This window comes from Excalfactoria chinensis, chromosome 17 (assembly GCF_039878825.1).
Source record: "Excalfactoria chinensis isolate bCotChi1 chromosome 17, bCotChi1.hap2, whole genome shotgun sequence".
In the NCBI taxonomy this organism is placed as follows: Eukaryota; Metazoa; Chordata; class Aves; order Galliformes; family Phasianidae; genus Excalfactoria; species Excalfactoria chinensis.
Genome location: NC_092841.1, coordinates 9,289,824 through 9,315,497, shown reverse-complemented (window position 1 = coordinate 9,315,497; position 25,674 = coordinate 9,289,824). Strand labels below are relative to the sequence as shown.

Sequence of the window (25,674 nt, the reverse complement as noted above, 5' to 3'; positions counted from 1 at the left end):
CCGGACCGCATCCGACAGGTGAAGCCCTTAAAGGGGCCGCGTCCCGCCGCTCCTCCCCGCTGGCACCGGGCGGCGGCGCGGACGGGCCGATACCGTGCGGGGCTCCCTTCGCCCGCGGGGACCGGCCGCGCTCGCCGGGCTCCTCCGTTCGGCCCGGCCCGGGGTCGGGGCGGCTTCTCACGCCGGCGGTTCGGCCCGGAGCGCCCGAGCGCTGCCCTCCGCCGGTCCCGGGGGCTCCGCCGCGTCCCGGAGCCGCCTGGCGGAGTCCGCGGGGCTCCCGGGGGCCATGAGGCGGCCGCGCGGCGCGGCGGGGTCCGGTGGGGCCGCAACATGAGCGGCTCCTGCCTGGGGCTCCGCAGAACCTGCTTCCTGCTGTCCGTCACCGCCGCCGCCGTCCTCCTGCTGCTGCTGCCCCGAGGGCAGCCCCCCGCCGCGCCCCGCCGCCGCCCGCCGCCCGCCGGGCCCAGCGGGCCGTCCCCGAAGCGGGAGGCGCGGCCCGCGGGGAGCGACGTGCCCGGGGAGCGCGGCGGCGGCGGCTCGGGGGCCGCGGGGGGCGGTCGGGGCGTCGCCGGTAGCTCATGGCCCGCGAGGAGGGTCCGCGTGGGGCCTCCCGGCGGCTCGACAAGGGAGAACCTGGAGCTGAAGGACATCTTCATTGCGGTGAAAACCACCAGGAAGTATCACAAGACCCGCCTGGAGCTGCTGTTCCAAACCTGGATCTCCCGAGCGAGGGGACAGGTGAGCGCCCGGACAGGATCCTCGGTGGCGGCTCCCGCACCCGGCCCGGCCGCAGCAGCACCGAGAGGGTTTGAAAAACAGCCCTGAGAACTCGATCAGAACGTGCCGCTGAGCTCATTCTCCATTGAGCCACTTTCTCACTGTCTGAGTCTGCACAGAAACTGCACTTTGAGGACTGGGAAAGTGCTGTGTGGCAGCACGAGGTTTTTGGTGCTGATGTTGGCTGAGATGCTGATGCTTTGGATGAAGCGGTTCAGTAATAGGGGCTGTTATGAAGACTGACATAGAACCTGTTCCCTTACTTGGGAATTAAGTTGCATTCAAGCATCTTAGTGCAGTTTTACCTAGCAGTTTGCCCAGGGCAGGGTTTCTGCCTGGCAGTTTCTGCCATGACTCTCATTCTTTTCCTCTTAGCTTGCTTAAGAGTTGTGGATGGCTCACACACACACACAGGAGATGAGAATATTTTCCTCTTCAATTTCAAACAAGCGGGTCTTTCACATGTGCAAACTCTTTATCTGTACCTGGGATAAGGAGTGCAGCACTTCAGTGTTCTGAAATGGTTTCTTCTAGTTTGCATTTCTCCAGTAAGGCAAGAGCTGAAGGTGCTGGGGTTCCCCTACAATGGCTAACATGAAATGAATCAATAAGATAAAAGAGTGTTCTGACTGGGAACAGGGCAAAGTAGACGCTCGTTTTGGAAGTCCTTAATTACAGACACACCTTTCTCCTGACCCATTTTTGTCTTCTGCAGACGTTTATATTCACAGACTGGGAGGATCGAGAGCTGCGCCTGAAAGCAGGTGAGCTGCGTGGCACAGGAGGGAGCTGTCTGTTAGAACAGAGTTTTGTATCGGTCGTGCTTTTCCTAGCAGTCCTTATTCCATGCTGTACAAGCAATTAGGGAAGTTAAGATAGCAGAAAGTGCTGTGCCTACTTACTACCTGGACAAAAGGCTTGGAGCTTCCTGCGTTCACCTTTGCATGTGCTTCCTTCCTGTTAGTAAACGTCAGTCTCTCTTGTCCAAAGCTATATTAGGTGCTTCCTTTGCATACAGTCTCATGGCCATATTTATACACCCTGCAGTCTAACCACATCTCTAAAGATATTCAGAACTCACCTGAATGTTTTCCTGTGCAACCTGTTTTAGAGAACCTGCTGGTCTGAGATGATCTCCCTTTCAACCCCTTCCATTCTGTGCTTTTTATGTACTTGACATTATTCCATTTGCACGGCCTGTGAGCCCTGCTTGTCTTGGCACTTACTCTCCATGCAATACCCAGTATGCAGTTTCACGGTACTGTACTAGTGCCGAAGGTGTACTTGGTCCTTTTTTGGACCATTCATTCTTCCCAAACTTGATGGGGCTGATTTTCTTTCTTTATTCCCCTCCAGGGGATCATATGATCAACACCAACTGTTCCGCTGTTCACACCCGGCAAGCTCTGTGCTGCAAGATGTCTGTGGAATACGATAAATTCCTAGAATCCGGACAAAAGTAGGTGTTGTGGTTGGCTTTGTTTCTTTCAGCTGTGTTACTTAAAACAGAGAGATGAGCGTAAGGAAGATAGTACAGCAGGAAGCAGTGTCTGTAAACAAGGATCAAATGAAACCTAGCAAGGTTTCAGCATCTCTACAGATATAAAGGTGGTTTCATTCTCCAAGTTATGTTCTGTGGGATAGTAGGATCTGCTGTTTCCTCTAAGCTTGAAGGACCACAACCCAGCTGTAAAACTGTATCTCATTTCTTTGTCACAGCTCTGCAGTAACTTTGTTGTTGTCGTTTTTGTTTATTTGAAGGTGGTTTTGCCATGTGGACGACGACAACTATGTGAATCCACGGACTCTGTTGCGTCTCTTATCTGCCTTCTCACCTAGCCAGGATGTCTATGTGGGGCGACCGAGTCTGGACCATCCCATTGAAGCAGCTGACCATATCCAAAGTGATGGATCAGTAAGCAGCTTTATAGTTATGCTGAGAATCATCCTGAGCCTTTACATTTTTAAAACCATGAGAGTTCATAGGTCCACCATAAAAACAAATGATTTAATGTGCAAGTAATGGCCATTGTCAGAGAGAGTGCCAGGTTAAATGTACCTTTGATCTGACCTCATGTGTAGAGTTCTCTCCTGGGTCGGTGTCTGCTTCTCTTCCTTTGTTCACTTATGTTGGTGTATCTCCCTCACACTGAGGTGAGTTGGGCCTCTCCACCTTGACTCTTCCTTTTGTTTTAATCGTTTCTGGGGCTGCTACTTGTTGCTTTGTTGTGGTGGTGTTGTGGTTTTGTTTTATTTTTGAATGGTGGGGCTGTTGAGAGCAATATCCCACTGTTACCAGTAATTAGAGAGAAACAGCTAACCAGGTTTTCAGCAGCCTGCAGAAGTAGGATTAGTCTGTATTCTTATTCTGACTCAGGTGCAGTCTGATATCCAGTAGAGCCTCAAGTCCTCCTCCTTGCCCAGCCAAGCAGAGAAAAGCTGATTATCAGTAACTAGTTTGTGTTTTTTTGTGTTTTTTTTCCTTGTTGCTTCTTCAGAAGACAAGCGTGAAATTCTGGTTTGCCACAGGTGGAGCAGGATTCTGTATCAGCAGAGGTCTTGCTCTGAAGATGAGTCCCTGGGCCAGGTAAACACTCCTCCTAGCTGAGCTCCATTAATATGCATTTGGTAAACTTGAAAGTGTGCTTGATTTTTGTCTCCTGTGCTCTCACAGCCTGGGTAACTTCATCAGCACTGCAGAAAGAGTGCGTCTTCCTGACGACTGCACGATTGGCTACATCATTGAAGGGCTGCTGGAAGTAAAGCTGCTGCACAGCCCGTTGTTCCATTCCCATCTGGAAAATCTGCAGAGACTACAAGGAGAGTCTGTGCTGCAACAGGTAGGGCTAAGCCTCGTGTCCTCTTCCTGTAATCATGCCTCAGACTGATCAGAAAGCAGCCTGTGAATGGACTTAGTATATTTCGGCAAAAAAATGATGCCTACAGAGTAACTGAGCCGTGTCCTGTCAGACCCCTTCATTTAGGTACAAAGCGTGCTTCCACCCTAGACGTTTTGGCCATGTAGATGTCCTTTCTCTCAAGGATATGTTCTACTTTATTTAGATGAAAAAGTAGAATATTGTGTTGTCCATTTTTGTCACCGTTGAGTTTCCAAGAGATGCAGTAGCAGCAGCTGAAGAAGGTAACATTTAGTTTGCCTGCTGCGTGAGAAAGTATTGTTGTCTAACAAATTCTGTCTTCATGCTGTTTAACAATACCAGAATCGGAGCCATAGCAAGTACCTCTTCAATAACTAAGGCATAAGACTGACTTCAAGAAGCTTAATCAGGATAAATCAGACCCGGGTTTGTTTGCTTCATTTCTTTAATGACTGGGATAGCAGCAGTAGATGGAGCTATGAGGCTGTCCTGTTGCTTTGTCTGCCTCGTACAGATTGACAGCTATGAGCAAACAAACGTGTAGTTTTGCCCCTATAAAATGCTTGTGTTTTCCTGGTAATATTATTGGGCGGTGCAGATGTATATTTGGGACATGGTGTGATCTCCTTCATGTGAAGGACCTTAAGTGTAGGCTGAATCTGACCTCTTTTCGGTCATTTGATCCATTTGATAGCTGCCATCCAGTGCCAGTTCTGCTCATGTCAAAACTGACCATTGTTTCTCAGATGTAACCCACCACTGAAATCACACAGGATCTTCCGAGTCTCTCTTCATACCTCATTAATAATCATGCTATCCTGATTCTGTTTGTCTGCAGTAACATCTCAGTTTGAGGTTTTTATTTGCTTTTCCAGGTAACTCTAAGTTATGGGGACCCTGAGAACAAACACAATGTTGTGAGTGTGGGAGGAGTGTTTGGACTTCAGCAAGACCCAACCAGGTATGTGTCTACTTTCAAAACAAGATCTCCCTGTCTTGTTCATGTTTTTCAACTGCAAGATGATCAAATTCACTCATGGGATTATTTTCTCATGCCAGATCTTATCGCAGTTATAGGTGGGTAGAGCCACCTTCTCTGCTGTGTGAGGGTGCTGCACATTCAATGCTGGCATGTTCCTGGTCTGTTCATGTTCAATCTCACTTTTATTTATTTTTTTTCCCTTCACAGGTTTAAATCTGTCCATTGTCTTCTCTATCCTGACACTATTTGGTGCCCCAATAAGAAGATGTCATAACTTTTAACCAGTCGTTGACACCTTTATCCTACCTACTTTGCATAAAGCAAGAGTTGCAATGGGCTTTTCTTCTTCTGGGACACAAACAGACATATCTACAAAGGAGGCAGACTTTGTACAGGAGCAAGACTGACTGGGTAATTATGGCAACAAGGCATTTGTTCGGCTGCAGCCTGGCACATTGCAGAGAAGAAAATCTGTTCTTTGGTCCAGTGGCTCTTCATATGATGGCTCTGATCATAGCTGTACAAGTCACTTTATGCTTTCATCTGATGTCACGTGAGCCCTGCCTATCATGTGAATCTGTGCTCAGATACATCCTAGGTGAATGCAGTACTGAGAATGGTAGCATTCTTACTACTGTTAGCAGCTTTCAGAGGCTGTTGTCTTGAAGCTGGAATACTGGAGCAGACTGCAGTCCCCGTGGTCATGGGGGGATGAAGTTTTTCCTTGTCTTTTTTGCAAACTGGACTTAGGAACTTCTGTGGCCTGCCATATTATACCTCTTCCACCTGTGAGCTGAAACACGGTCTGTTTGTAAACACCAGAAGTCCAGGAACTGCTGGGGTAGGACAAGGGTGAAAGCCTTTGTCACGGGAAAAACCCTGTATAAGGGTAAATTGGCTCAGGACTGCATAAGAGTCGCTTACAGCGCACATTCTTCCCAGCAGTCTTTGTGTACCTCCCATGGAGGTGATTGTCAGACTTGGCAGTCGTACCACAGAATGGCAGCGGCTGTTGATTGTGATGGTGGTCTGCTAGGTCCAAGACTATTCCCCAGGCATTTGATACTGAAGAAGTATTTGCCAGACTAGTTGGTAACTGTTTCTCCTCCTTGGCCCTCAGCAGGTTATATGAGCTAGAGCATGCCCATTGGCTGATGAAACACCCTGTTGCTGAAGTTGTGCTGTGTCCTTTACTGCCTGTGAGGGAGGAGGAATGCTAGATGGCTGTAGAGCCGAGAAAGTTTTTGATGATATCATTTGAGGTCTTTTATAGGTGTGTGTATGTGGTTGCCCCACTTCAGCTTAAGTTAACCTTTTGAGATCAGTGTTTCTTTTTACTCTACATCTTAATGTTTCAGTGAGTAACTCCAGCACTTGGTAAACGGAAACTGTATGCTGATATCAAAGCAGGAGTCCAGTGCTGTAGCAATATCACCTGCTGCTGCATTGTAAGTTAAATAAGCTTAGTTTTGAAAGTGGAGGAATTAAGACTCCATATGTTTAGTTTTGTTACTCCCAGCTTTGCCTTTGTGCAATCTGTACCAGACGTGAAGGACAGCATGAAAAATGATCTTGTAAAACCACGGATTACTCTCCAACTCTTCAGAAAAGACTTGCAAGCTTAGTACTAGAGGCTGGGGCTGAATTAAGTGGAGGATAATAGCATGATGTTGTATAACCTGGAACTATGACTAATGGCTAGAGTTCGGACCTAGTAAGTTTCAGATTCCTATCAGCTGTGCTGAGCGGTGTATTTCAGCTCGCTGCTTAACTTCTTCCCATTTGAAAAGCGGTACCATGTAGGCAAACACCTGCAGCATATTCAAGTACGAAATGTAGTGTAGGTGTCAGCCTCCTGTAACAGATTCTTCTCTGCTTTCTGTTCTTAAAGCAAACCTTTCAACAACTGGATACATTGGCCTCTTGGCATGATTGTATTTAATTTACAGAGGAGCAAACAAGCTGACTACTTGCTACAGTCCACAGCTCGTTCTTGCATTTCTTTTCCTTTATCTGCTAAGGCAGTGCTTCAACAACGAGGCACAGGAATAGGGGTGCTGCAGGCAAATGGATCAAAGTCCAGCTAGCACAGTGGCTGTTTTGAGTACAAGTCCCATACTGCAGTCACTTCCCACCCTAAATGGAGTTTGCTGCTTCTTTGTCTTGACTAATGTTGGTAGGGTGCTTATGGAGCTGAAAAGGGGCTGTTCTTCTGTATGTCAATGCAGGATTGTTTGTGCTCAAGCTTCTTTTAAGGTTTCTCTTGTTCACATTACAGTAGGCTCTGTAGGTATGCTGGGATGCAGCTTCTTAAACTACTGTATCATACATAAAATGATTCTATGAAATAAATATTTAAGAATGTCAAAGGGCATGTTTTGTCTTCTAATGAATTCTCTACGCCAAAAATGAACCATTAAACCCTGTAATCCAGAAAACCAGCCTCGTGCTGCCATGTGGACAAAAAGCATATGAGGATTAGATGACTTGGATGTGCAGAGGCAGAAATGTGGATGAGAAGAATCTTTGCAGTAAATTATTTAGAGCAGTTGTGAATGCTCCATCCCTGGATGCATTCATGGCCAGGTCAGGGCTGCAGTTCTATGACCTACACTGTTCTCCTTTAAGCCTCAGGTAAGAGGATGCTGTGTGCTTACACGTGGTTTTCTAGGCGCTGGCCGTGAGATGGGAGCCACCTGCAGCTTTGAGCTGCTCAGTGCGGCTGCAGCTTCCAGCGGAGCTCTCTCGTAGAGCTTTAGGGAGAATCAGAGCCGAGGAGGCTCGGCTCGGCGCGCCCGATGCTCCGAGCTGTGCCCTCTAGGCAGGCAGCGGCTGCCGCACCGTCGGCTCCCCGAGCGCTGCCGGCCCGGCCCCGGGTCCCGCCTCCAACACCGCCCAGATCCCGTTGCTGCGGGGCCGCCCATCGCCGCAGTCCGCCCGCAGCATGGAGCCGCAGCTCAGCTTCCGCGGCCGCCGCGCGCTGGTCACCGGGGCCGGCAAAGGTTGGGCGAGGGTCGGGAGAGCGGGCGGGGCCGAGCGGGGCCGGGGCTGACGGCTTCTCCCCGCAGGGATCGGACGCGCCGTGGCCGTGGCGCTGTGCAAGGCCGGAGCGCGAGTAACGGCGCTGAGCCGCACCGCGGCGGACCTGGAGAGCCTCGTGAGAGAGGTAGGGACGGCCCCGACCCCCCGCACCCCGCCCGCACCGCGAGGCGCTGCTGAGCCGGACCCCCGTCGCAGTGTCCCGGGATCGAGCCGCTGTGCCTGGACTTGGCCGACTGGGACGCCACGGAAGCGGCGGTGGGCGCGGCGGGGCCCTTCGAGCTGCTGGTCAATAACGCGGCCGTGGCGATGCTGCAGCCCTTCCTGCACGTGACCCGGGAGGCCGTGGAGCGGTGAGTGCCTCCTTGTCTTTCACGCTCTTTAAACATCAAGAGGAGGCTGAAGGCACAGCCTGAACGGCGGAGCAGAAGGCAGATGTGATCTATGCAGATCGTTCTGCAGTGCTAGCTGGTGAAAGCCTCACCAAGGAAGAACTGGGCTTCAAAGAAGGGCTGCTTCTACCTCTCTTACAGCAAATTTACTGTTTCAAAGCCTCATGAAGGCCGGATTGCATAAGAGGAGCCACGGGCTGAGGCCCAGGGATCACTGATTAACGTTTAATAGAAGTACTGTGTGAGTCTGCCAAAGATGCATGAGTGCACTTTCCGCTCTGCATTTGCTGAATGACCACATGGTTAACTATTGCTGCTGTAGCTCATCAGCATTTCTGTGTTTAAGTATCACCAGTGCTCCCAAAGCAACAGCAGCGTTCGGCCCCTGCTGCCTCTCAGAACAATTCCTCTCTGGCCTGGCCTGCAGTCGCCGTGTAACTTTTAATTCTGATTTATTTGTAGGTCTTTTGGTGTCAATTTCCAGGCCGTGCTTCACGTATCTCAGGTGAGGATGAACTGTCACTGCAGTTGTCTCCACAAGCACCAGCACCTAAGCTGCTCTACACAGCAGAGGCACATCCTGGCAGCGGGGCAGCTATGGGGACCATAGTTGAAATCAGTCCAACATTTGGTGCATACAGGGTCAGAGAGTGAAGGTCCGGCTCCTTGCAGTGGGGAGGCACTGAGGACGTCCTGTGGCTGTTTTGCTCTTTTGCCGGCCACAAGAAGATCCCACCAAATGAAATCATGCTCCTTCCTGTTCAGATTCTGACACCCTTCTGTTCCTGTTTTTCTCCCCCTCCTCAGATCGTTGCTCGGCAGATGATCGCACAGGGGCTGCCAGGTGCAATTGTGAACGTCTCCAGCCAGGCATCTCAGCGTGCCCTGCGGGATCACGCTGTTTACTGTAAGTGCCCCTTTGAGACCCAGAGCCACAAAGGTTCAGGCTGCCAGTTCTGGACAGAGTGAAGTACCTCTCTGTGACCCAGACTGAGTGCTGTGCTCTTAAACGCTTCCCATTCCTCCATCCTCTTTGAAGGTTCTACCAAAAGTGCTTTGGATATGCTGAGCAAGGTAATGGCAATGGAACTGGGACCCCACAAGGTAGGATTCTTTCTGTAAGAGAAGCGTGAAAGCATTTCTTCTCGGGGCAGTTTGGTACATGGTGCGTTTGTTGCTCTTGGTCTCAGATAAGGGTGAACACTGTGAATCCCACAGTAGTTATGACTGACATGGGGAGAATTAACTGGAGTGATCCTCAGAAATCCGCTGCCATGATTAACCGGATTCCACTAGGAAAGTTTGCAGGTCAGTCGCGATCCATTACCAGGCTGAACTCCTTCAATATCCAAGCTTTCCTCCTAAGTGACATCACAGCCACAGCTCCCTTGCCTTTTGTTTTGTGAGCGAAGTCATAACCCTGCAGAGTGGCTGAATTCCCATCGCTGACAGGGCACACTTAGCTCCCCTGCTCTTGAGCCCCGTCATCTCTGGACAAGCAGGATGAACTTACTCTGTAATTCATGAACATGACTTGCAGGGAGCACTGGTGGTTGCTGTGAATTAAGTATCTATCATTTGGTCACAGTGATGATTTTTGGATGTCCTGCTCTCAGCCACACTGTCCTATATACCACACCAAGCACAGCCCGGGGGGCAGAGAGAGTACCCTGCTCTTATTACACATAGAGGCTATAGACACTGTTTGGGATGCTTGCTTCTTTGATACAACTTGAGGGGTGCATTGGATTCTGTGTTTGATTCCAGAGGTGGATGATGTGGTGAACAGCATCCTTTTCCTGCTTAGTGACAAGAGTGCTATGACAACTGGCAGCTCACTGATGGTCGATGGGGGATTTCTCGTCTCCTAAGATGACACCTGCATTACATACCCAGTCATACCAGCATTGCATAGATCTAAAGGAATACTAAACAGTGACAAAGACCCAGTGTTGCTGGACAAGAGGGGCAGCAGAGCTGGAACCTGTTGAGAACTGAGGCAGAAAGTTACCTTTAGAAGGCTGCTATATAATAAAGCTCACATGTGCTGTCATGGAGAATGTTTATTGCACCAAATAAGGTTTTATCTTATCACTCTACATGATGATTAGAAATTGGATCTTTCTTCCAACCCTATTCCCCCCTACAAACACAACCCTTCAGAAGCTTTCCCTGTTCCATCCAAACCCATAAAGCCTGCCTGCATTTTCCTTGGGAAGGGAAAGAAGAGGTTAGCAGACACCTCATTGCTTCCTTTGCTCTTTTTAGTAGAAAAAAAACAAAACAGAGGCAACAACCTCAGCCCTGCACTGCAGAGACTGGATTGTGGGGGGAGGCCCTGCTAAAGACTGACTGGGGGGAGCAGCACCATGCTGTCCTAGGGTGTGCACACAAAAAGGCAAATACATTGACTGCACAAGGCTGTTTCACTCACTGAGTTTGGCTAGTATCCAATTAAGCACCTAATAATTAGTTCTTCAGCTTCACATTTCATTTACTTTGACCCCTTTTGGGGCTGGTAATGATTCCTTCAACAGTCTCAGGCACATATCTGATAGAGCACCAATTTGTTAACTGTTAGCCACAGTAGGCTGGGCAAGGAGACCCTTCTACTCTTCCAGCTGCTCTTGTCATTCACCACCACTTATATCAGCTTCTTTCCCACTCCCACAAGGATCTTCAGCACCTGTTAAACCTGCAGATGAAACAGGTGTTTCCAGCACAGGATGGATGTCTCAGCCCTTTCAGCTTGGAGTTCAGGAGAGCCAAAACAGCCTGTTGCCCCAAGGAGCTATCTTGCCTTCCCCATTGTACTTTCCTGAGGGCTGTACAGCCCTCAGCTAGTCTCCTGCCCCCACTGCCCCTTCACATCAACACTGACGTTAAATCAAAGAGACATTTAAAAAACACTGACTTCGTACATGATGAAGGGCCCTACACATCCCAGCCCCCTCCAGAAACACCCAGCTAATATGCAATCTGTCGGAGGACAACAGCATGCTGAGCCAGCACCCAGGCCACAGCCCTCAGAACACGGTGCACTTCTTGCCAGGCTTCTTCACGGGCGGCGGGCAGAGCACAGCCCGGATGGCTTCATCAAACACCGTCTTCAAGCCCCGCTGTGTCAGGGCAGAGCACTCAAGGTACTTTACCGAGCCTAGGGGAAAGAGAGCTCCAGCTCAAGCACTTCAGTCCTACCGGGAGGCAGCATTCCTCACCCACTCCAAAACAAAACGCTAAACGCCATCAAGACTTTCCAGCACGTCACTCACCAATCTCCCGAGCCATGGCCAAACCTTGGGGGTAGGTGATGGGAGCCAGTTTCTTATCACGTAACCTTTCAATGGTGTCCTTATCATCTCTTAAGTCCAGCTTGGTGCCCACCAAGATGATAGGGGTGTTTGGGCAGTGGTGTCGGACCTCAGGGTACCACTGAAACAGAGAAGCATGATGAGAAAAGTAGCTGTGGCAGCAGGGACTGCAGTAAGGCTGCACTTACTATTACAAACAAGGTTTTTACTAATATCTGACATGGTGTAAACACCTGAACAGGATTCTTCTACCTACATACTGGGTATGCTCTGCAGAAAGAGACTGGTGCAGATGTACTAAGTCACTGAAACATGGAACTGTGACAGATGACACCAGCCAGCTTATAACTTGCACATAGTACTTCAACTCCATTTTAGTTTCTAGGACATCCCTCATCTTCTTTAACACAGGTATGAAAAAGCAAAAACTTAGCCAAAGAAGTCACAAATAAAGAGTAGGTCCCTCTTAAAACCAAGCAACTATTGCTTTTGTTTCTCAAAATACGTCTGCTAGAAATGTGGGGCTTGTAGGTGCCACAGGATTGGCTCAGGCAATGAACTGTACTGGTTCCTCCCTTCCACCAAGAAGAAGAATACAATACCTTGGCTCTGACATTCTCAAAGGAGGCTGGACTCACGAGGGAGAAGCAGATCAAGAAAACGTCCTGTGAGGGAAACAAGAGGATCAACCATGTAGAATGGAACAGCTAGAGATAATGGGGGGAGGGTGAAAAAGGGAGCCTCACAAAAAAAACCAACCCTCAACAGCAAGGACTGTGGGCTGTAAGAAGCCCTTCCCCATGAAGGTTAATTCAGAGATAGAAGGAATGGACTTTGGATGTACGACCTCATTTGAATTTACAATACTAGACTCCACGCGTTAAGGGCCTGTGACCATAAATACCTTAACAGTGCTACAGTCTCATCCCTGGTGGTGGGGCCACATAGCAATCACTACAGCCGGGAAAGCAACACTAGCAAAGCCCACCAGTGAGCTGTGCCAAAAGAGTGGGAATATGAAACACAGCTCAGCTTCACAGCAGCTCCATGCCATCCCTTGCACCTGAGCTTACCTACAACATGCATAACTGTTCAAACACCATTGTGAAGTAGGAACGAGAATGTGACAGTCTATTAGTAGAGCAGTCATAAGCCAGCCCAGGCCCGGTACTCACTGTTTGTGGATAGGAAAGAGGCCGCAGTCGGTCATAATCCTCTTGTCCTGCTGTATCCCAGAGGCCTAGATTCACTGGCTTTCCATCTACCATGACATTGGCAGAATAGTTATCAAACCTGCCAAAAAAGAATCTCCATCAATGACAATTTTGTTCTGAACCACGTGACGTTATATGAAATCCAAGGGGCAACGCAGTTCCCATGGGGGTACTTTGCTCTCCTCCCATACACAGCCATACTCCTCACATACAGAGTTCACAGCCTCCTCACCCACCAAACCAACTTCACACACACACACACAGGGAAGAGCAGCTGATGTGCATTACTCACACAGTGGGGATGTACTCTCCAGGAAAGGCATTCGTGGTGTAACTGATCAGCAAGCAGGTCTTCCCTACAGCTCTGCAAAGGATGAGAGTGACAGGTGTAAAGGAGGGTAGAGCAGAAAGCACTGGGGCAGGGAAATTTACCCTTTCCCACCCCAAAAAATGAAGTTAGGTGAAAAACTAATGTGAGGAAACAGAGCCGCAGCATATATCTAGCAAAACGGGCAAACAGCGGGTGAGAAAATGTAGAACAGCACACAACTAGTTATTCAGGCTCTTTAGACATAGGAATTAAATGTGAAGATATACAAAGGATGAAAAAATAAGTACCCATAAACAAAAGCGAACTTCCAAGTGAGTACTGACAGCTTGGAAAGAGATTGTGGCACCAAGGTAGATCACTACAACATCAGCTCAGAGCTTTGGCAAAGGAAGGTGGGACTGGTCAACTCAGGGACAGCAACTGGCAGACAACTATGTTAGGATATGAAGGGCTGTTAGTCCTGCAGGGGAAGGGAGAAGCTTAGGGAATGCAGCGCTACACAGCCAGAACCACTGCACCAACCCTCCCTGCTTCTCCCCAGACTACATCCCCTGCCCAGACCAGGCAGGCTGCATCAGGAGCTGCAGTGCTGCACTACACTCTCACATCCAACTCAGATCCCAATTCAGCACCTTCCTCCCACAGCACAGGGAAACCACGGCATTCATAACATATGCTCGTATCGGTGACTTAAGTGTTTTGGTACCCAAGTTCATTAAGTCAAGTTCATTCAGAGCTCACCAGCAGCCTGCAGACCTGGAGCCCGCTCCCAGCAGGCCCCACTCCCAGCACAGCTGTTGCTGTCCTCCTTATAACAAGGCTGCACTGCACTGGGCAAGTCTCCTACTGGCCCCTTTGGGTCCTCCAGCTAGAAGCTGCAAGACCTCACTGCAAACAAACGGCATTGGGAATAAAGAGGGAAATACACGAGACGAGCTAGGGAAAGTTAAGGAGCACCAGGAGTCCACCGCACGCCTGTATTTTGAATACGGATGTGCTCTCAGCCAAAGGCACGCAGGAGCCTGGAGAACAGAGCAGGACGACAAGCTGCGCGGTAAGGCCAGGAGCAGCGACGTGTTTCACTTCGGAATGCGAACAACAAAAGGAGACCGAGAAAAACCTGAGAGCGTCGGGATGGGGCGGGGAGAGGCTGCGCGCGGCCGGGCCTGAGATGGGAACCGGACGGCGACACGACCGCGAGACGGGCTTCAGAGCCCCGGGAACGCGCCCGCTCCGTGGGCAGCACGGCGGCGCTCACAGCCCCGCGGTGACGAACCGGAGCTGCAGCGAAGGCCCCGGGCTGCCGACACCGGCGCAGCTCCGGGAACGGCTCCGCGACCCCGCGCGTCCCTCCTCGGCGCCCGGCGGGATGGCGGCCCGGCCCCGCGGCTCCACCCGCCTCAGGTCGGCGGTGCCCGGTCCGGCGCCTCCCGCCCGCCGAGCCGGCTCGCCTGGGCCGCGGGGCGGGGCCGCTACCGTCCCTCCCTCTCGTCGGCTCCGCCGGGCTCCGGGCCGCTTTGTGCGGAGCCGCGAGGGCCGAAACGCGGACGGACCGACGCCGCCTCCGTCCCGCGGCCGCCGCGCACTCACCCGTCGCCCACCACCACACACTTGATCGCCTGCATCTGACCGCGATGGCGGCGCCGCCGCGACTCCGCCGCAGTGACAGCCCGCGCGGGCGGGGCGGGAAGAGCCGAGCTGAGCCGAGTGCCGCCGAGCGGAGCCGAACAGTGCAGAGCCGAACGGGGCCGAACGGAGCCGAACAGAGCAGAGCCGAACGAAGCCGAACGGAGCCGAACGGAGCCGAGCGCCGCCGAGCCGAGCGCCGCGCCGGGGCGGGGCGGAAGGAGGTCCCTGCGGGAGGTGCCGGGCTGAGCGCTGAGCGCCCGCCGCCCTCGTGCCGTGGAAGCGGAAGGCGGAGCCGCGTGACAGCCGCGCTCCGTGAGGCGATGCAGCGCTGAGGACCAAACGCAGAGCGGCACAGGGGGGGCTCCAACCCCTCCAACCCCAGTGCTCGGGGCCCGTCCAGCCCGGCACAGAATTGCCTCCATAGCAACCCCTCGAGGGATGGGGAACCCCGGCTCCGTTCAGTCCCGCAGCAGAACCACCCGCGTCCCTTCCAGCCCTCCACGAACCCCGGCAGGAACAGGCAGCGCAGGCTCTGGAGCCGCAGCGCTGCCCCTCCCAGCACAGACCCTCTGCTGGCACCCAAAGCGCAGTCCCAGCTCACACCTGGTCCATGCGCTGCAGCTTTCAGCTCCAGGGCAGCCCGATGGGATCCCCCTGAGCAGCACAGCAGCACCGCCCTCCCTCCAGCCAGCAGCCGGCTGGTCGCTGCCCCGTGTTACGGAAAGTGTAAAAACCTCTTTATTAAAACAACACAGCAAAACGATTTAAAAACAAAACTGTCAAGATCACAAACCAACCGGTCCATACAAAGGTTTGTTGTCCAGCCGGCTCTTAAACACTCACTTTTCCCACAGACTCACTGCAGAGAGCAGCAGGTGAATCTCATCCTGGAGCCCTGTGCCATTCTCTGCAGCACCTGATGCACTTCTGACGCCAAGGAAAGGAAACTCCTCCTCCCCAGCCACTCAGAAGCGCCGCTCGCCTCTAAGGCCCCACTACAGCCAGGGTCATAGAGGGACAAGGCAAAAAGCCAAAGTGAGCTGCCAGCCGTGCTTGCATCCGTAACCACTGGGCTCACAAAGATTTGTCTTTCCAGCCCTGTGGCTTAAAGTAAATGGCTCCTACATCCAGGGCCCCATAAACACCGCTCCCCATCATTTACAAGGCTTCATTGTGAACAGCCCTGGTATCCAAACAAGAGCTTCAGAACAACTGCTTTTCAGGAAACGTAAGATCCCACTGGTAATAACAAAGCACGCTGGCAGATTGGCACTGTAAAGAGCACAGAAACAGCTTCAAATGCTGTATGAGTGCAGGGTAAGGACTCTACATCACAAATTCAGACCCATAAGCCTCTATGTGAGCTGAGTACGGACCCTTCCTCCTCTCCTTTATGCTGCTGGGAGCAAGATTCCTGAAGAACAGGAGGTTTTCTCCTTGCAGGCCTTCAGGTCACCCCACGGACAAAACCGTCTCACTTAGAAAACAGGGGCTGTACCTGAGTAGTTTTTATGCTCTTCCTGACAGCAGGTACCTGGATTCTTTAAGCCACACTTTCATTTCCTCAAGGAGGATCCCTGCACATACGCCATGATGGCATTCTGCAGTATACTTGCTCGCTGGGCTTCTTCTTCCCTCATCCTGGAGATGTCAGCCTCTTTCATTCTCAGCTTCTCCATCAACACAGAGATTTCACCTTCTTTGTCCAGCAGTGCCTCTCGGTGATTACTTGACAAGACTGTGAAAGAAAAGCAGCATTGGTACAGAAAACGTGGGCACCCCTGGAACAAACAGGAACAAGATGCTGAAGGCACAGCCAAGGGCAGCAGCACAAACAGGGTGAGCAACAAGTACAGTACAAGCTGCAAGAAACCTTCAGCTGCACAAGACAGTGGGAAGGTTATGCAAAGATGTTGCACATCACCATACAGGAAGTCCAAACATTTTGCTTGCAGTGAAGCTTTGGACAGTTTATTTCTGTCACGGTCTCTACAAAATGAGGATAAGAATCCCTGCAAAAACAGCAGGACGGAGGGTAGATTTGTATTCAAAGTAGGAAGCATCTGTCACCCGTAAGCACAGCCCAGTGTAGGCTACTACACATTACCACTTGAAAAGCACGGAAGGATCCATCACCTTTCAGCTGTCTCTCCAGGGCTGCAATCTTCTCTCTCAGCCCTTCCTGTGCTGTACGTTCAGCCTGAAGGTGTCCAATCTGCTCCTGCAATTCCACTTTCACTTTATTTACTTCTGTCACTTTTTCCTGTTCCTTACCGTTCAGGTCCTGACACACAAAGACAGATCCACAATTAACCAAGTAACTGCAGTTTGTTCTGCCCCCACAGTGACTCTCTCTCTGCTCCAGATGATTTACCTGCTGCAGTTCCTCTATTCTCCTTCTGAGTCCATCAGCATGCAGGCTCAATTGATTGGCCTTGACTTGGGCCTCACTGACCATTTGTTTTTGTTTGAGGCAGCAGTTCTGAGCTTCATCACGTGCTTCAGTCATCAGCCGCAGCTTCTCTTCAAGGTGTTCCAGTCGTTGCTGCTGTAAGATACAAAGAAAAAAGAAAATACAAACTTCAGACTTCTCAGAACTCCTTCCTTAGAAATCCAACTATTTGCTGGACAACAATGAGTAATTCCATTCTCTGGGCATCGCCTCCCTACAGCAAAAACAAGCTAGGCAGCGAAATTCACTCCTTGCCAGAGTGGGGCCCATAGGCAGCCCTTACCTCATCCAGCCGTGCCTGAGTCCGAACCTTTATTAACTCTTCTTCTGCATGGCCTCGCTCAGTGAGAGCAGCTGCTTTGACTTGGCTCAGCTCCTGCCACAGAAACAGGAATGATCTTTTTGGACAGAGAAGCCGCATCATTGAAACACTGACCGTAAAACATCAGCAGCTTCCTAGTTGCAGGCTACAAAGTGACACAACTGCCCCGTCACTCAGGGACAACAAGGGTGAACTCAGGGTGAACAAGAGCACCCACTCTCACCTCCTCCAGGGCTATCCTGATGGCCTCCAGCCTTTGGACTCTGTCTTGCATAGAACGTTCGCTCGTCTCCATGTGCTGTGTTAAATGATCCACCTGCACAGCAGCAGAAAACATTTCAACAAGTGCCAGAAAATCACTCATATCTCCAGGCATGACAGCACGGCCACTGAGCGTGAAAAAGAGCATCCCTTCCAGGCAAAGCTTAATGAGCTCTTGTCTTCAGGTGGTAAAAAAGACCAGAGAATCACTTGCTAGCTGTACTGTGGCCAACATCCTCCTGCCCTGCGTCTTTTCATACAAGATTTCCAAATCTATGGATCTATTTTTATTTTTAAGGGATTTAGTACCTCCATTAGTACCTACATTCCAAACAAAGCCAGTCACAGCCTTGTCCTCTCCATCCCTCAGAAACATGACAGAGAATATCGGAGTGGGTTGAGTTGCCTTAGAGGACTGTTTGCATAGAGCACGTACAGCTTAATTCATTCTAATAATGTATCTTGATTTCACTTCCAGGACAAGACTGCTTATTCGTAATTAGCACCATGCCTGGCAGACTGACACAAGCACATGTCTTTGTCTTATGCCTTTTAGGCAGTCACGTACCACGCTGGCTTATATCCTTACAAGCTACAAAACTTGCTAGCAGGTAGAATGCCTTGTGATCTCCTCAGTTAAGCTCTTGTAGAAATGGTCTATTATTGACACAGTAAGTCTAAATCTACTATTCTTAAAATCGAAGTGCAAATAATGGCCTCCAATGGGCGGGATCAAAGAGAGACGAACCTCCAGAAGCTACTGATCTCCTACAGAAATGTCTTTCAATCACCTCTTTTAAGCGCAGTGATTCCACGTCTTCGAGACTTTGTTTAAATCTTCTTTTTTCCATTTCTAAGCGCTCTGCGGATGAAAAACGGGCACATCAGAACTAAGGCACTCCTGCCACGTAGGCTGTATTTACACCACACCACGAGCTTTCTCTTTCCCTGTCCTGCACCACTGACTCACGGATGGTAACGATACTCCATGGGTGCCCAGAAGCTGCTTTTAATCTTCCACTTACCCTCAGCCTGCACGGCCCGCAGCTTCAGCTCTGCTGTTGTGTTGGTCAAGTCTTGTTTTAGCTGGAACAACTGATCCTGCTGCACTTTGCACTTCTTCTCCAACTCATCCACCTAACAGGAAATCACTGTCACGAAGGAGTTTCTTCTCCTATTAGCAGAGCGAGTTAGCTGTACAGAATGATCAGCAGAGACAAACAGGAGCCAAAGCAGAAGACATACACAAAGCAGAGGCGAACACCACCCAGGTCCCACCTCCCAGCACTAAACATCCTTTCCTACCTGGTTTCTCAGAAACAAGTTCTTCTCATTGCTGGCAGATAAGTCACGGAAAAGCTTGTCTTCCCGATCAGCACCTTCCTGCAAACAGCAGAACTCACCTGAGTTCTCTGCACTACCAAGTTAGCACCAACGCTGCACCCAACTCAATCCAACCCACCCACAGCTCCTCTCCAACCTCACCTGCCTCATTGCCACAGGAACGTTTGTCACAGTAGCTGTACCAGACCCACTAACGGCAGGAGTCGTTTCTGCCTAACCCAACCAGCAGCCCTCAAACCACACAAAGCAGGTTATGACCCAGAGTCCAGTTCTCAAACCTAACTAGGATTGACCCAGCCCACCTGCTTTTGCTGCTGGAGCTCTGCAAAGTGGCGCTCAGCCATGTTGGCTTGTTCCTGTTTCGCGGCACTCAGCAGCTCTCCCAGGTTGTGCACCTTTTGCTCAGACAGAGCCAGGGCAGCTTCAGTCATCTGCAGCCTGCACAGAGAAACACTTTGCAGAGCCCTTCCAAGAGCCACTCCAAGAGAGCACCAAGCACTACGTGGCACAACATGCTAACACACACGAGCCCATTGTCAGTGAAGTGATTTCCATATCTGGACCCCTCCAGGATTTGCCCACTCTCAGGGGAGAATTAAGCTGGCTCTTTTACATTGCTGCGAGACACTTTAAAATTAGGGATAGAATTTGAACATGGGCAGAGCTGCAGTAGATACTACTGCAGTAGATACTACTGCAGATATGATTATGTGAAATACTAAGCCAGTACAGCTTAGCCCCTTAACAGCTAGCTCTGCTCAGCACTGCCTATACAGCACAGAAGATTGGGAAGGTTAAGGCTTTCCTCCTCCATACTTGGCTTTCAGTGAATTCATAATAGAGTGCTGCTCATTCAGTGCTTCCTGCAGCTGGCTGACACGGCCTGCAGATACCCTGAATTTGGGGAAGAAAAACAAAGGGGTGGTTAATTTCTGTCAGGAAATGGAAAGGGCCCGATGCTGCCACCCAACAGCAGGAAGCACTCAGATCCAACTCACCTGCCGCTCCTGGCTATTTCTTCTCTCTGTTTGTCTATCGTGTCCATCAGATCCAAGAACTGTGAACAAGGCACATACACATGAAAATAATGAACTGAATCAGCTCAAAGCATTTATATTTATCAGCTTTCTCTTCCTAATGACAGCAGGAGAGAAATCAAACCACTCTCTTGGAAGAAACCGAACTGTGGGTTTGAAGGGGTTCATTGACATGTTGACTGCGGTCATTAACTGCAGGGCTCTGCACCTTTAAGGGCCAGAAGGAAAACTAAGTGATATTTCTGTGTTTTCACTGCTCAGAAAACATCAAACTAAAGAAGAAAGGAGAAGTTTGAATGTGGGTGAAGAAAATCACAACTCCTCCAGAATCCAGAGCGAACACACCCAGCAAGGGATGCGTCAATACCTGCCATGGATTCGATTGCTGGGCAACCCAGCTCAGAGGAAGGAGCCCATGTACTGAACAGTGCTGTGTTCTGCTCATAGACACATCCAGGCATCTTTGGGTGCGCAATGGGGACACTGAGGGAAGGCACTGGATTCCAGCTGACAGTTTGAGGTGCTGCTGTAGAACTGCTGACCTGCTTGGCCTTCTCATCCTTCAGATTCAATATCTCCTTGCTGAGCACAGAAGTTCGGTTCTGTGTCTCGCTGAGGATAGTCTGACGGTCCCGGTTGTGATCCATGGCTTGTTCTGATGCAGAGAGAACAGGAGAGCAACAAAATTACGCTGAGCACTGCGTATAGGCTGCTTAGAAACAGAGGAGGAAGGACAGCTGTCTTCTGGAGCAGCAAGTACCCTATATAGCCCAAGTGCTGAGACTGGAGAAGAGTTACTGATTCTATCCCGTGCATTTCTGGACATGGTTTAGTGGTACACTCGGTAGAGACAGGTTGATAAGTGGGCCTGATGATACGAAGGGTCTTTTCCTATCTTTTTCCTATCTAATTCTAAGTCCTACTTACCCACAGCTTTCAGGATGTCACTGGGAACATTGTTTCCAGCCAGTTCCAGCTTCTTCAGGGTCTTGTTGCTCTGCAGGCAGTTCAGCAAAGCTCGGCCTCCCAGGAGCCCAATGTTATTCCAACGCAAATCTATACAGAAAGCAATCTTTCACTCCAGCTGAAACACACACGGTTCAAAAGAAGCCCTGCTCTTTATACCTCTACATGCACGGCCAACCAATCCCACGAGCTCTCAGCACAAACACAGCAATGGCTACAATGAGCCCACGTGCATGTGAACACATGTAGGTGGATGACAATCAGCCACTCGTACCCAACTCTTGAAGGCTGGCGTTTCGTTTCAGTGCCACAGCCAGCTCTCCTGCCCCGTGATGGTTGATCTGGTTATTGCGCAGGTCCAACCGCTGCAGAAAGTTGTTTGCTCCCAGTCCCTGGCAGAAAAAGGAGAAGCCTTCCTCCCATACACCCAGGCTGTTCCACTCCAGGATCAGGCTAAGGAAAAATCAGACAGGTTTGAAGTTTGTAGAGAGCTGCGAGAGCCTGAATGACACCCGGATCACAGCACCCAGCCACCCTAACACAGCATCAGGGAGCAAAGTGCTCTGCACTCCCACAAGAGGCATCTCCAGTTCTCACTCCTTCCCCTAAGCCATAGGCACTGCTTGGACTCCTCCCAGCCCCAGAAACTCCCCCTCATCCCTCGTTCTTCTCCAATGTCCCATTTGACAGGAAGCACAGTAAGAGCGACAGATCGTTTCTTACCTCCTGATGGATTTGTTCTGCCTGAGAAGTTTCCCCAGCGCCTCAGCTCCTGTGGCTCGCAGGTTATTGCCCTGAAACAGAAGTGCTCCGTGTACAACGCCTTGTCCCGGCCCAGCCATCCCATCTGACACCAGCTGTACGCCTGCTGGAATGCTGCCTTCAGCCGGTTAAAGCAGACATACACCAGCTAAAGTCAAGCTGCTTCAAATACACTAAATAACAGAGAAAACTCATGGGAAGCCTCCAACAGACCGTGCGGCTACAGAGCAATGATGCACAGAACAGCTTCGTGCCGGAACAGAACGGCACAACCAAAGATGAGCTGCACGGTAACTGTGGGGAGCTGCGGCAAAGCCGGGCACAGAGCGCAGGACGCGCACACAACCGCCCCGCTGCGCTCCGGGGCCGTTTCCAACTCCGGCCGAGCTCGCGTTCCCGTTTCCCCCCCATCCCGCTGTCTGCGCTTTACTCGTAACAACTCACCTTCAGATCCAAGGTCGTGACGGTGGTGTTGGCGCACAGCCCGTGCAGGAGGAGCTTCACACCTGGGGACGAAAAGACCGTTTACTTCGAGCGCTGCCCGGACGGGCCGTAACGCCGCCCCTCAGCGACGGGGTCGGTCCAGGAGAGCGGCGCGGCCCCGCCGAGCACCGCAGCCCCCCCCGGCCGCTCCCGGCGCAGCCCCGCGCCCACCGTCCTCGCTCAGGCCGCAGTCCCCGAGCGCCACCTCGGCCAAGTGAGCGGCCGCGGGCAGCAGGCGGCCCAGCGCCCCGCACGTCTCCAGCGACAGGCTCTGCTCCGCCAGGTCCAGCCGGGCCCGGCCCGGCGCCTCCCCGCTGCCCCGCAGCCTCCTCAGCACGGCCTCCTGCGGCGCCGCGCACAGCCGCGCGTAGCCCCGCCGCAGCTCCTCCATGGCCGCGGGGCGGTACCGACCGTCGCCGAGGGCGGCGCTGCCGTCGCGGATCCGCCGCGCTCCGCCCCGCCCCGCGCGCGTCCGGGAAGGGGGGAACGGGCGGCGCCATGGAGGAGCGGGAAGGCGGCTTCAGGAAGGTGCGGAGCGGAGCCGAGCGGAGCCGGGCTGTCCCGGAGCCGAGCTGTCCCGGCCGGCCCCGCTGAGCGCCGCTCTTCTCTCCGCGCAGGACACGGTGGAGCGGCTGCTGCGGCTGCATTTCCGCGACGGGAGGACGCGAGGTGCGGGGCGGCGCGGCCGGGTCTTGCGGGGCCCTGCCCTCCGTTCCCGCTGAGCGCTCTGTCTTCGCAGTTAACGGCGACGCGCTGCTGCTGATGGCGGAGCTGCTGAAGGTCTTCGTGCGAGGTGAGCGACCCCCCAGCCCCCCACCCAGTCCCTGGGCCGCCCTGATCCGCACCCCGACCCGCACCCCGACCCCGTCCCGTGGTGATGCGGGGACGCGGGGATATCCCTCCCCCTTCCCGGCTGTACCGCAGAAGCGGCCGCTCGAGCGGTGCGACAGGCACAGGCGGAGGACCTGGAGAAGGTGGACATCGAGCACGTGGAGAAGGTGCTGCCCCAGCTGGTGAGTCGGGCTGCTGGTTACCCTGGGCTGTGCCAGAGGCCGCGCTGAGGGGGCTGCTGCCTTGAGCCGCTGCCCTTCTCTTCCCTTACAGCTTCTAGACTTCTAGAGACCTGCTGAAGCAGAAGCGACCTGTCAGCCGCTGGCAGAAGATCCTGACCTGACGCTCAGTACAGCTCTAGGAAGAGCAGCATCATCTCCTTCCTCCACCCCCTCGCTTCTGCTCCCCATCTCCTTTAGCAGGGCTCTGATGGCAGATGCTGTTTGTGAACAGAGGCTGCCACTCGCTGGGTTTGCTGGGCTGTAACTGGTTTCCCTCTCACTGGTTTCCTTCCTTCTCTAACCGGGTGCCTAACAGCGCTGTCAAAGCTGCCGTTGCTTTCTCAGCTAATGTGAGAAACAGGTGCTGCTCCGCACGATGAGAGGCATGAAAGACTTAATGGCTGGAAATGTCACCCAAACATCAGACTCTCCTCATCTCAGTGGGCGGCGGTGGCAGAAACTTCAGGTCCGGCTCCAAGCCTGGCTAATGAATGGGTTGTTAACAGGAGCTGCGTTACGGGCTCTTGCCAAAAGCAGGTATCTGATCTTTGTTTTATAAATAAACAGCGTCTGCCCTTCACTACCTTCCAGTATTTCTGCAGGGCTGTGACATCAAAGAGCGCTCAGAAACCTTTTAACCATTTGATATTCTCCTCAGAAGCCGCTTCCCCCTCTGCTATAAATTTGTTCTCACAAAGAAACATCAATAAATCAAACCCGAGGCTCCCTCCCTCGTGCGGGCTCATTGCTGCAATTAATCATCAAAAGTCAAGTTGCTTCAAAGACTCGCAGGGTTTTTTTCCCCCTCACCCACCCTCCTTCTTTCAATCTTTGTAGAACGAAAGGAAAAAGGACAGAATAACAAACAGCATGTGTGAGAATCCCACATCATGGGACAGCTCGGGGCCGGCAGGGGGGCAGGATGGGGGAGCTGTGAAATAGGAAACCTCGCAGATGGAGGGAAGGAGCCACACAACGGAACGGCTTTGTTGGGGAGCAGAGCTGGCTGCATGGAAAGCAGCTGAGGGCCGCGTGTCCAAAGGGCCGCGCTGTGCTGCTGCCTGCAGCCTCGGGTTAGTAATAGCGAGCAGTTTGAGCAGTTTTCTTTCCCGGCTGACAGCCTGTATCAGGCACAGCTCAATAGAACTATCAAGGTCATCGCAGTGGATTTGAGCCACGTGGAGATTTCAACCCAAACCACAATTTAATCCACATTCTTGTTGGTGATGGTACCGGGCAAAGCAGTGCCCCAACCCTCTGAGCTGCGGCCTCTCTGCCAAGAGAGCTGTTTGTGCAGCTGTACAATGAAACCAGTGAAATCATTGACCTAGTTCGGCTTTCAGCCCCACCACCAGACGGTAAAAAGGGCGGCAGCAAAAAAATGCAGATAATGCTACCTCTGAATGCCCAGCGCCCCAAGGGATGGGTTAGATACTACAGCAGGAGAGAGCCAAACCAGAGCCGGGATCTACGCACAGCACGGTAGGAATCTGTAGCAAGTACCTCAGTGAAGAGCCCGCACACACCGCAGCCCTTTAGAAGAATCCACCCCTACTTTTTTGGCTTTTTTTAACCTTATCTGGATTCCAAATCATCTCCCCCCCACCCTGACTCTTGGTGACATAAAGAGACCTAAAAATGCTCGACTCTCACTTCCCCTGCCCGTACCACCAGCATTCCAGACTGCGGATTTGGATGTTAGTGGTAAAGTGGCATTTGAACAGCAGCAGCTAACTGTTATTTTTTTTGCATAGGGGAATAAGACCTGATGCAGTTGTTGGAGCCCATTTTGCACTCTCTTATCGCAGCAGCAGATTAAACTGCTTGATGCATCGCTGTGTTACACGGGGGGTGTGCAAGCAGAAGCACACGGCTGCATGGGCTCAGCTGCAGGAGCCCAATCCTCACCAAAACCCTGTTCTGACTGACACTATTAGGGTACGTTTGGGTAAACCAGTCGTATCTCGATTTTAAAATGATAGAAAGTTAACTCTGGGGATCTGGTTAAACCCAGCGCTGGTTCTGCAGCTGCTGCTCATCCCAGACACAGAGAAGAAACTGGGCCGGGATGTATTTGTGCCTCTGTCAGATCGAATCTTGCTTAACTTTCTGTGAGCAGCAGTTGGGTCAAGACAGACCAGAAATTACCCTCCTAATGCTTACCCCTGTACTTAACCCCAGCAGTCCTGACAGTGCTGTTCACGTCCCCAGACATTTCCTTCTCTTTGCCCGTACCACGTACTCCCAAGTGACAAAACATGAAATCAAAACAGATAAGGCACTCGATGTTGCTCTTCAAAAACAAAGAGTAGCGCACCTGAAGCCCAGTGCAGCTTCCTGCTGCCAGAACACTCCTAATGTCTCTTAATCCAGTGACTGAAACACCAGCATGAGTACATCAGTGCCTGTGCTGGGAGCTTATAGCTCTCTTGGTGGACCTC

General features: G+C 51.8%; 5 protein-coding genes across 8 annotated transcripts; 3 read left to right on the top strand and 2 right to left on the bottom strand.

Moving 5' to 3' along the window:
• Window positions 1-19: 19 nt before the first annotated feature.
• RFNG (RFNG O-fucosylpeptide 3-beta-N-acetylglucosaminyltransferase) lies at window positions 20-7,011 on the top strand. The gene is made up of 8 exons (XM_072352167.1): window positions 20-738; window positions 1,493-1,541; window positions 2,134-2,236; window positions 2,539-2,692; window positions 3,276-3,364; window positions 3,452-3,617; window positions 4,532-4,617; window positions 4,846-7,011. Exons 1-8 carry the CDS (start codon window positions 331-333, stop codon window positions 4,910-4,912), a joined length of 1,122 nt encoding a protein of 373 aa, XP_072208268.1. The 5' UTR covers window positions 20-330; the 3' UTR covers window positions 4,913-7,011.
• Window positions 7,012-7,538: 527 nt separating this feature from the next.
• DCXR (dicarbonyl and L-xylulose reductase) lies at window positions 7,539-9,974 on the top strand. The gene is made up of 8 exons (XM_072352182.1): window positions 7,539-7,640; window positions 7,707-7,804; window positions 7,876-8,030; window positions 8,532-8,574; window positions 8,877-8,976; window positions 9,109-9,173; window positions 9,260-9,377; window positions 9,837-9,974. Exons 1-8 carry the CDS (start codon window positions 7,583-7,585, stop codon window positions 9,938-9,940), a joined length of 741 nt encoding a protein of 246 aa, XP_072208283.1. The 5' UTR covers window positions 7,539-7,582; the 3' UTR covers window positions 9,941-9,974.
• A 140-nt stretch (window positions 9,975-10,114) lies between these two features.
• On the bottom strand, window positions 10,115-14,712 carry RAC3 (Rac family small GTPase 3). The gene is made up of 6 exons (XM_072352168.1): window positions 14,516-14,712; window positions 12,887-12,958; window positions 12,556-12,673; window positions 11,983-12,045; window positions 11,342-11,501; window positions 10,115-11,226 (listed from the first exon to the last, which is right to left on the bottom strand). The coding sequence occupies exons 1-6, from the start codon at window positions 14,548-14,550 to the stop codon at window positions 11,096-11,098; spliced, it is 579 nt and encodes a 192-aa protein (XP_072208269.1). The 5' UTR covers window positions 14,551-14,712; the 3' UTR covers window positions 10,115-11,095.
• A 467-nt stretch (window positions 14,713-15,179) lies between these two features.
• LRRC45 (leucine rich repeat containing 45) lies at window positions 15,180-22,580 on the bottom strand. 4 transcript variants are annotated; one of them, XM_072352121.1, is made up of 18 exons: window positions 22,353-22,580; window positions 22,143-22,204; window positions 21,660-21,730; window positions 21,211-21,389; window positions 20,898-21,026; window positions 20,513-20,625; window positions 19,932-19,990; window positions 19,750-19,827; window positions 19,236-19,371; window positions 18,895-18,972; window positions 18,615-18,726; window positions 18,381-18,451; window positions 17,552-17,644; window positions 17,290-17,382; window positions 16,929-17,102; window positions 16,662-16,838; window positions 16,479-16,566; window positions 15,180-16,292 (listed from the first exon to the last, which is right to left on the bottom strand). In XM_072352121.1, the coding sequence occupies exons 1-18, from the start codon at window positions 22,570-22,572 to the stop codon at window positions 16,111-16,113; spliced, it is 2,115 nt and encodes a 704-aa protein (XP_072208222.1). In that variant the 5' UTR covers window positions 22,573-22,580; the 3' UTR covers window positions 15,180-16,110. The 4 variants fall into 4 exon arrangements, 3 of the variants coding, with proteins under 3 accessions (XP_072208222.1, XP_072208223.1, XP_072208224.1); XR_011905497.1 differs by having other exon boundaries at window positions 16,167-16,292; window positions 16,691-16,838; XM_072352122.1 differs by lacking the exon at window positions 16,479-16,566 and having other exon boundaries at window positions 16,691-16,838.
• A 28-nt stretch (window positions 22,581-22,608) lies between these two features.
• Window positions 22,609-23,813, top strand: CENPX (centromere protein X). Its single transcript, XM_072352212.1, has 5 exons — window positions 22,609-22,709; window positions 22,799-22,850; window positions 22,921-22,974; window positions 23,106-23,194; window positions 23,286-23,813. The coding sequence occupies exons 1-5, from the start codon at window positions 22,680-22,682 to the stop codon at window positions 23,298-23,300; spliced, it is 240 nt and encodes a 79-aa protein (XP_072208313.1). The 5' UTR covers window positions 22,609-22,679; the 3' UTR covers window positions 23,301-23,813.
• Window positions 23,814-25,674: the final 1,861 nt, after the last annotated feature.

Coding starts and splice junctions, on each gene's coding strand:
- CENPX (XM_072352212.1), top strand. CDS start 22,680: ATGGAGGAGCGGGAAGGCGGCTTCAGGAAG. Junction 22,851..22,920: donor CCGCGACGGGAGGACGCGAG/GTGCGGGGCGGC, acceptor CTGTCTTCGCAG/TTAACGGCGACGCGCTGCTG. Junction 22,975..23,105: donor GCTGAAGGTCTTCGTGCGAG/GTGAGCGACCCC, acceptor GCTGTACCGCAG/AAGCGGCCGCTCGAGCGGTG.
- RFNG (XM_072352167.1), top strand. CDS start 331: ATGAGCGGCTCCTGCCTGGGGCTCCGCAGAACCTGCTTCCTGCTGTCC. Junction 739..1,492: donor TCTCCCGAGCGAGGGGACAG/GTGAGCGCCCGG, acceptor TGTCTTCTGCAG/ACGTTTATATTCACAGACTG. Junction 3,365..3,451: donor AAGATGAGTCCCTGGGCCAG/GTAAACACTCCT, acceptor GTGCTCTCACAG/CCTGGGTAACTTCATCAGCA.
- LRRC45 (XM_072352121.1), bottom strand. CDS start 22,572: ATGGAGGAGCTGCGGCGGGGCTACGCGCGGCTGTGCGCGGCGCCGCAG. Junction 21,731..22,142: donor TCACGACCTTGGATCTGAAG/GTGAGTTGTTAC, acceptor CTTCTGTTTCAG/GGCAATAACCTGCGAGCCAC. Junction 21,390..21,659: donor CAGAACAAATCCATCAGGAG/GTAAGAAACGAT, acceptor ATTTTTCCTTAG/CCTGATCCTGGAGTGGAACA.
- RAC3 (XM_072352168.1), bottom strand. CDS start 14,550: ATGCAGGCGATCAAGTGTGTGGTGGTGGGCGACGG. Junction 12,959..14,515: donor TGTGTGGTGGTGGGCGACGG/GTGAGTGCGCGG, acceptor CATCCTTTGCAG/AGCTGTAGGGAAGACCTGCT. Junction 12,674..12,886: donor GGAGAGTACATCCCCACTGT/GTGAGTAATGCA, acceptor CTTTTTTGGCAG/GTTTGATAACTATTCTGCCA.
- DCXR (XM_072352182.1), top strand. CDS start 7,583: ATGGAGCCGCAGCTCAGCTTCCGCGGCCGCCGCGCGCTGGTCACCGGG. Junction 8,977..9,108: donor GCGGGATCACGCTGTTTACT/GTAAGTGCCCCT, acceptor TCCTCTTTGAAG/GTTCTACCAAAAGTGCTTTG. Junction 9,174..9,259: donor TGGAACTGGGACCCCACAAG/GTAGGATTCTTT, acceptor TCTTGGTCTCAG/ATAAGGGTGAACACTGTGAA.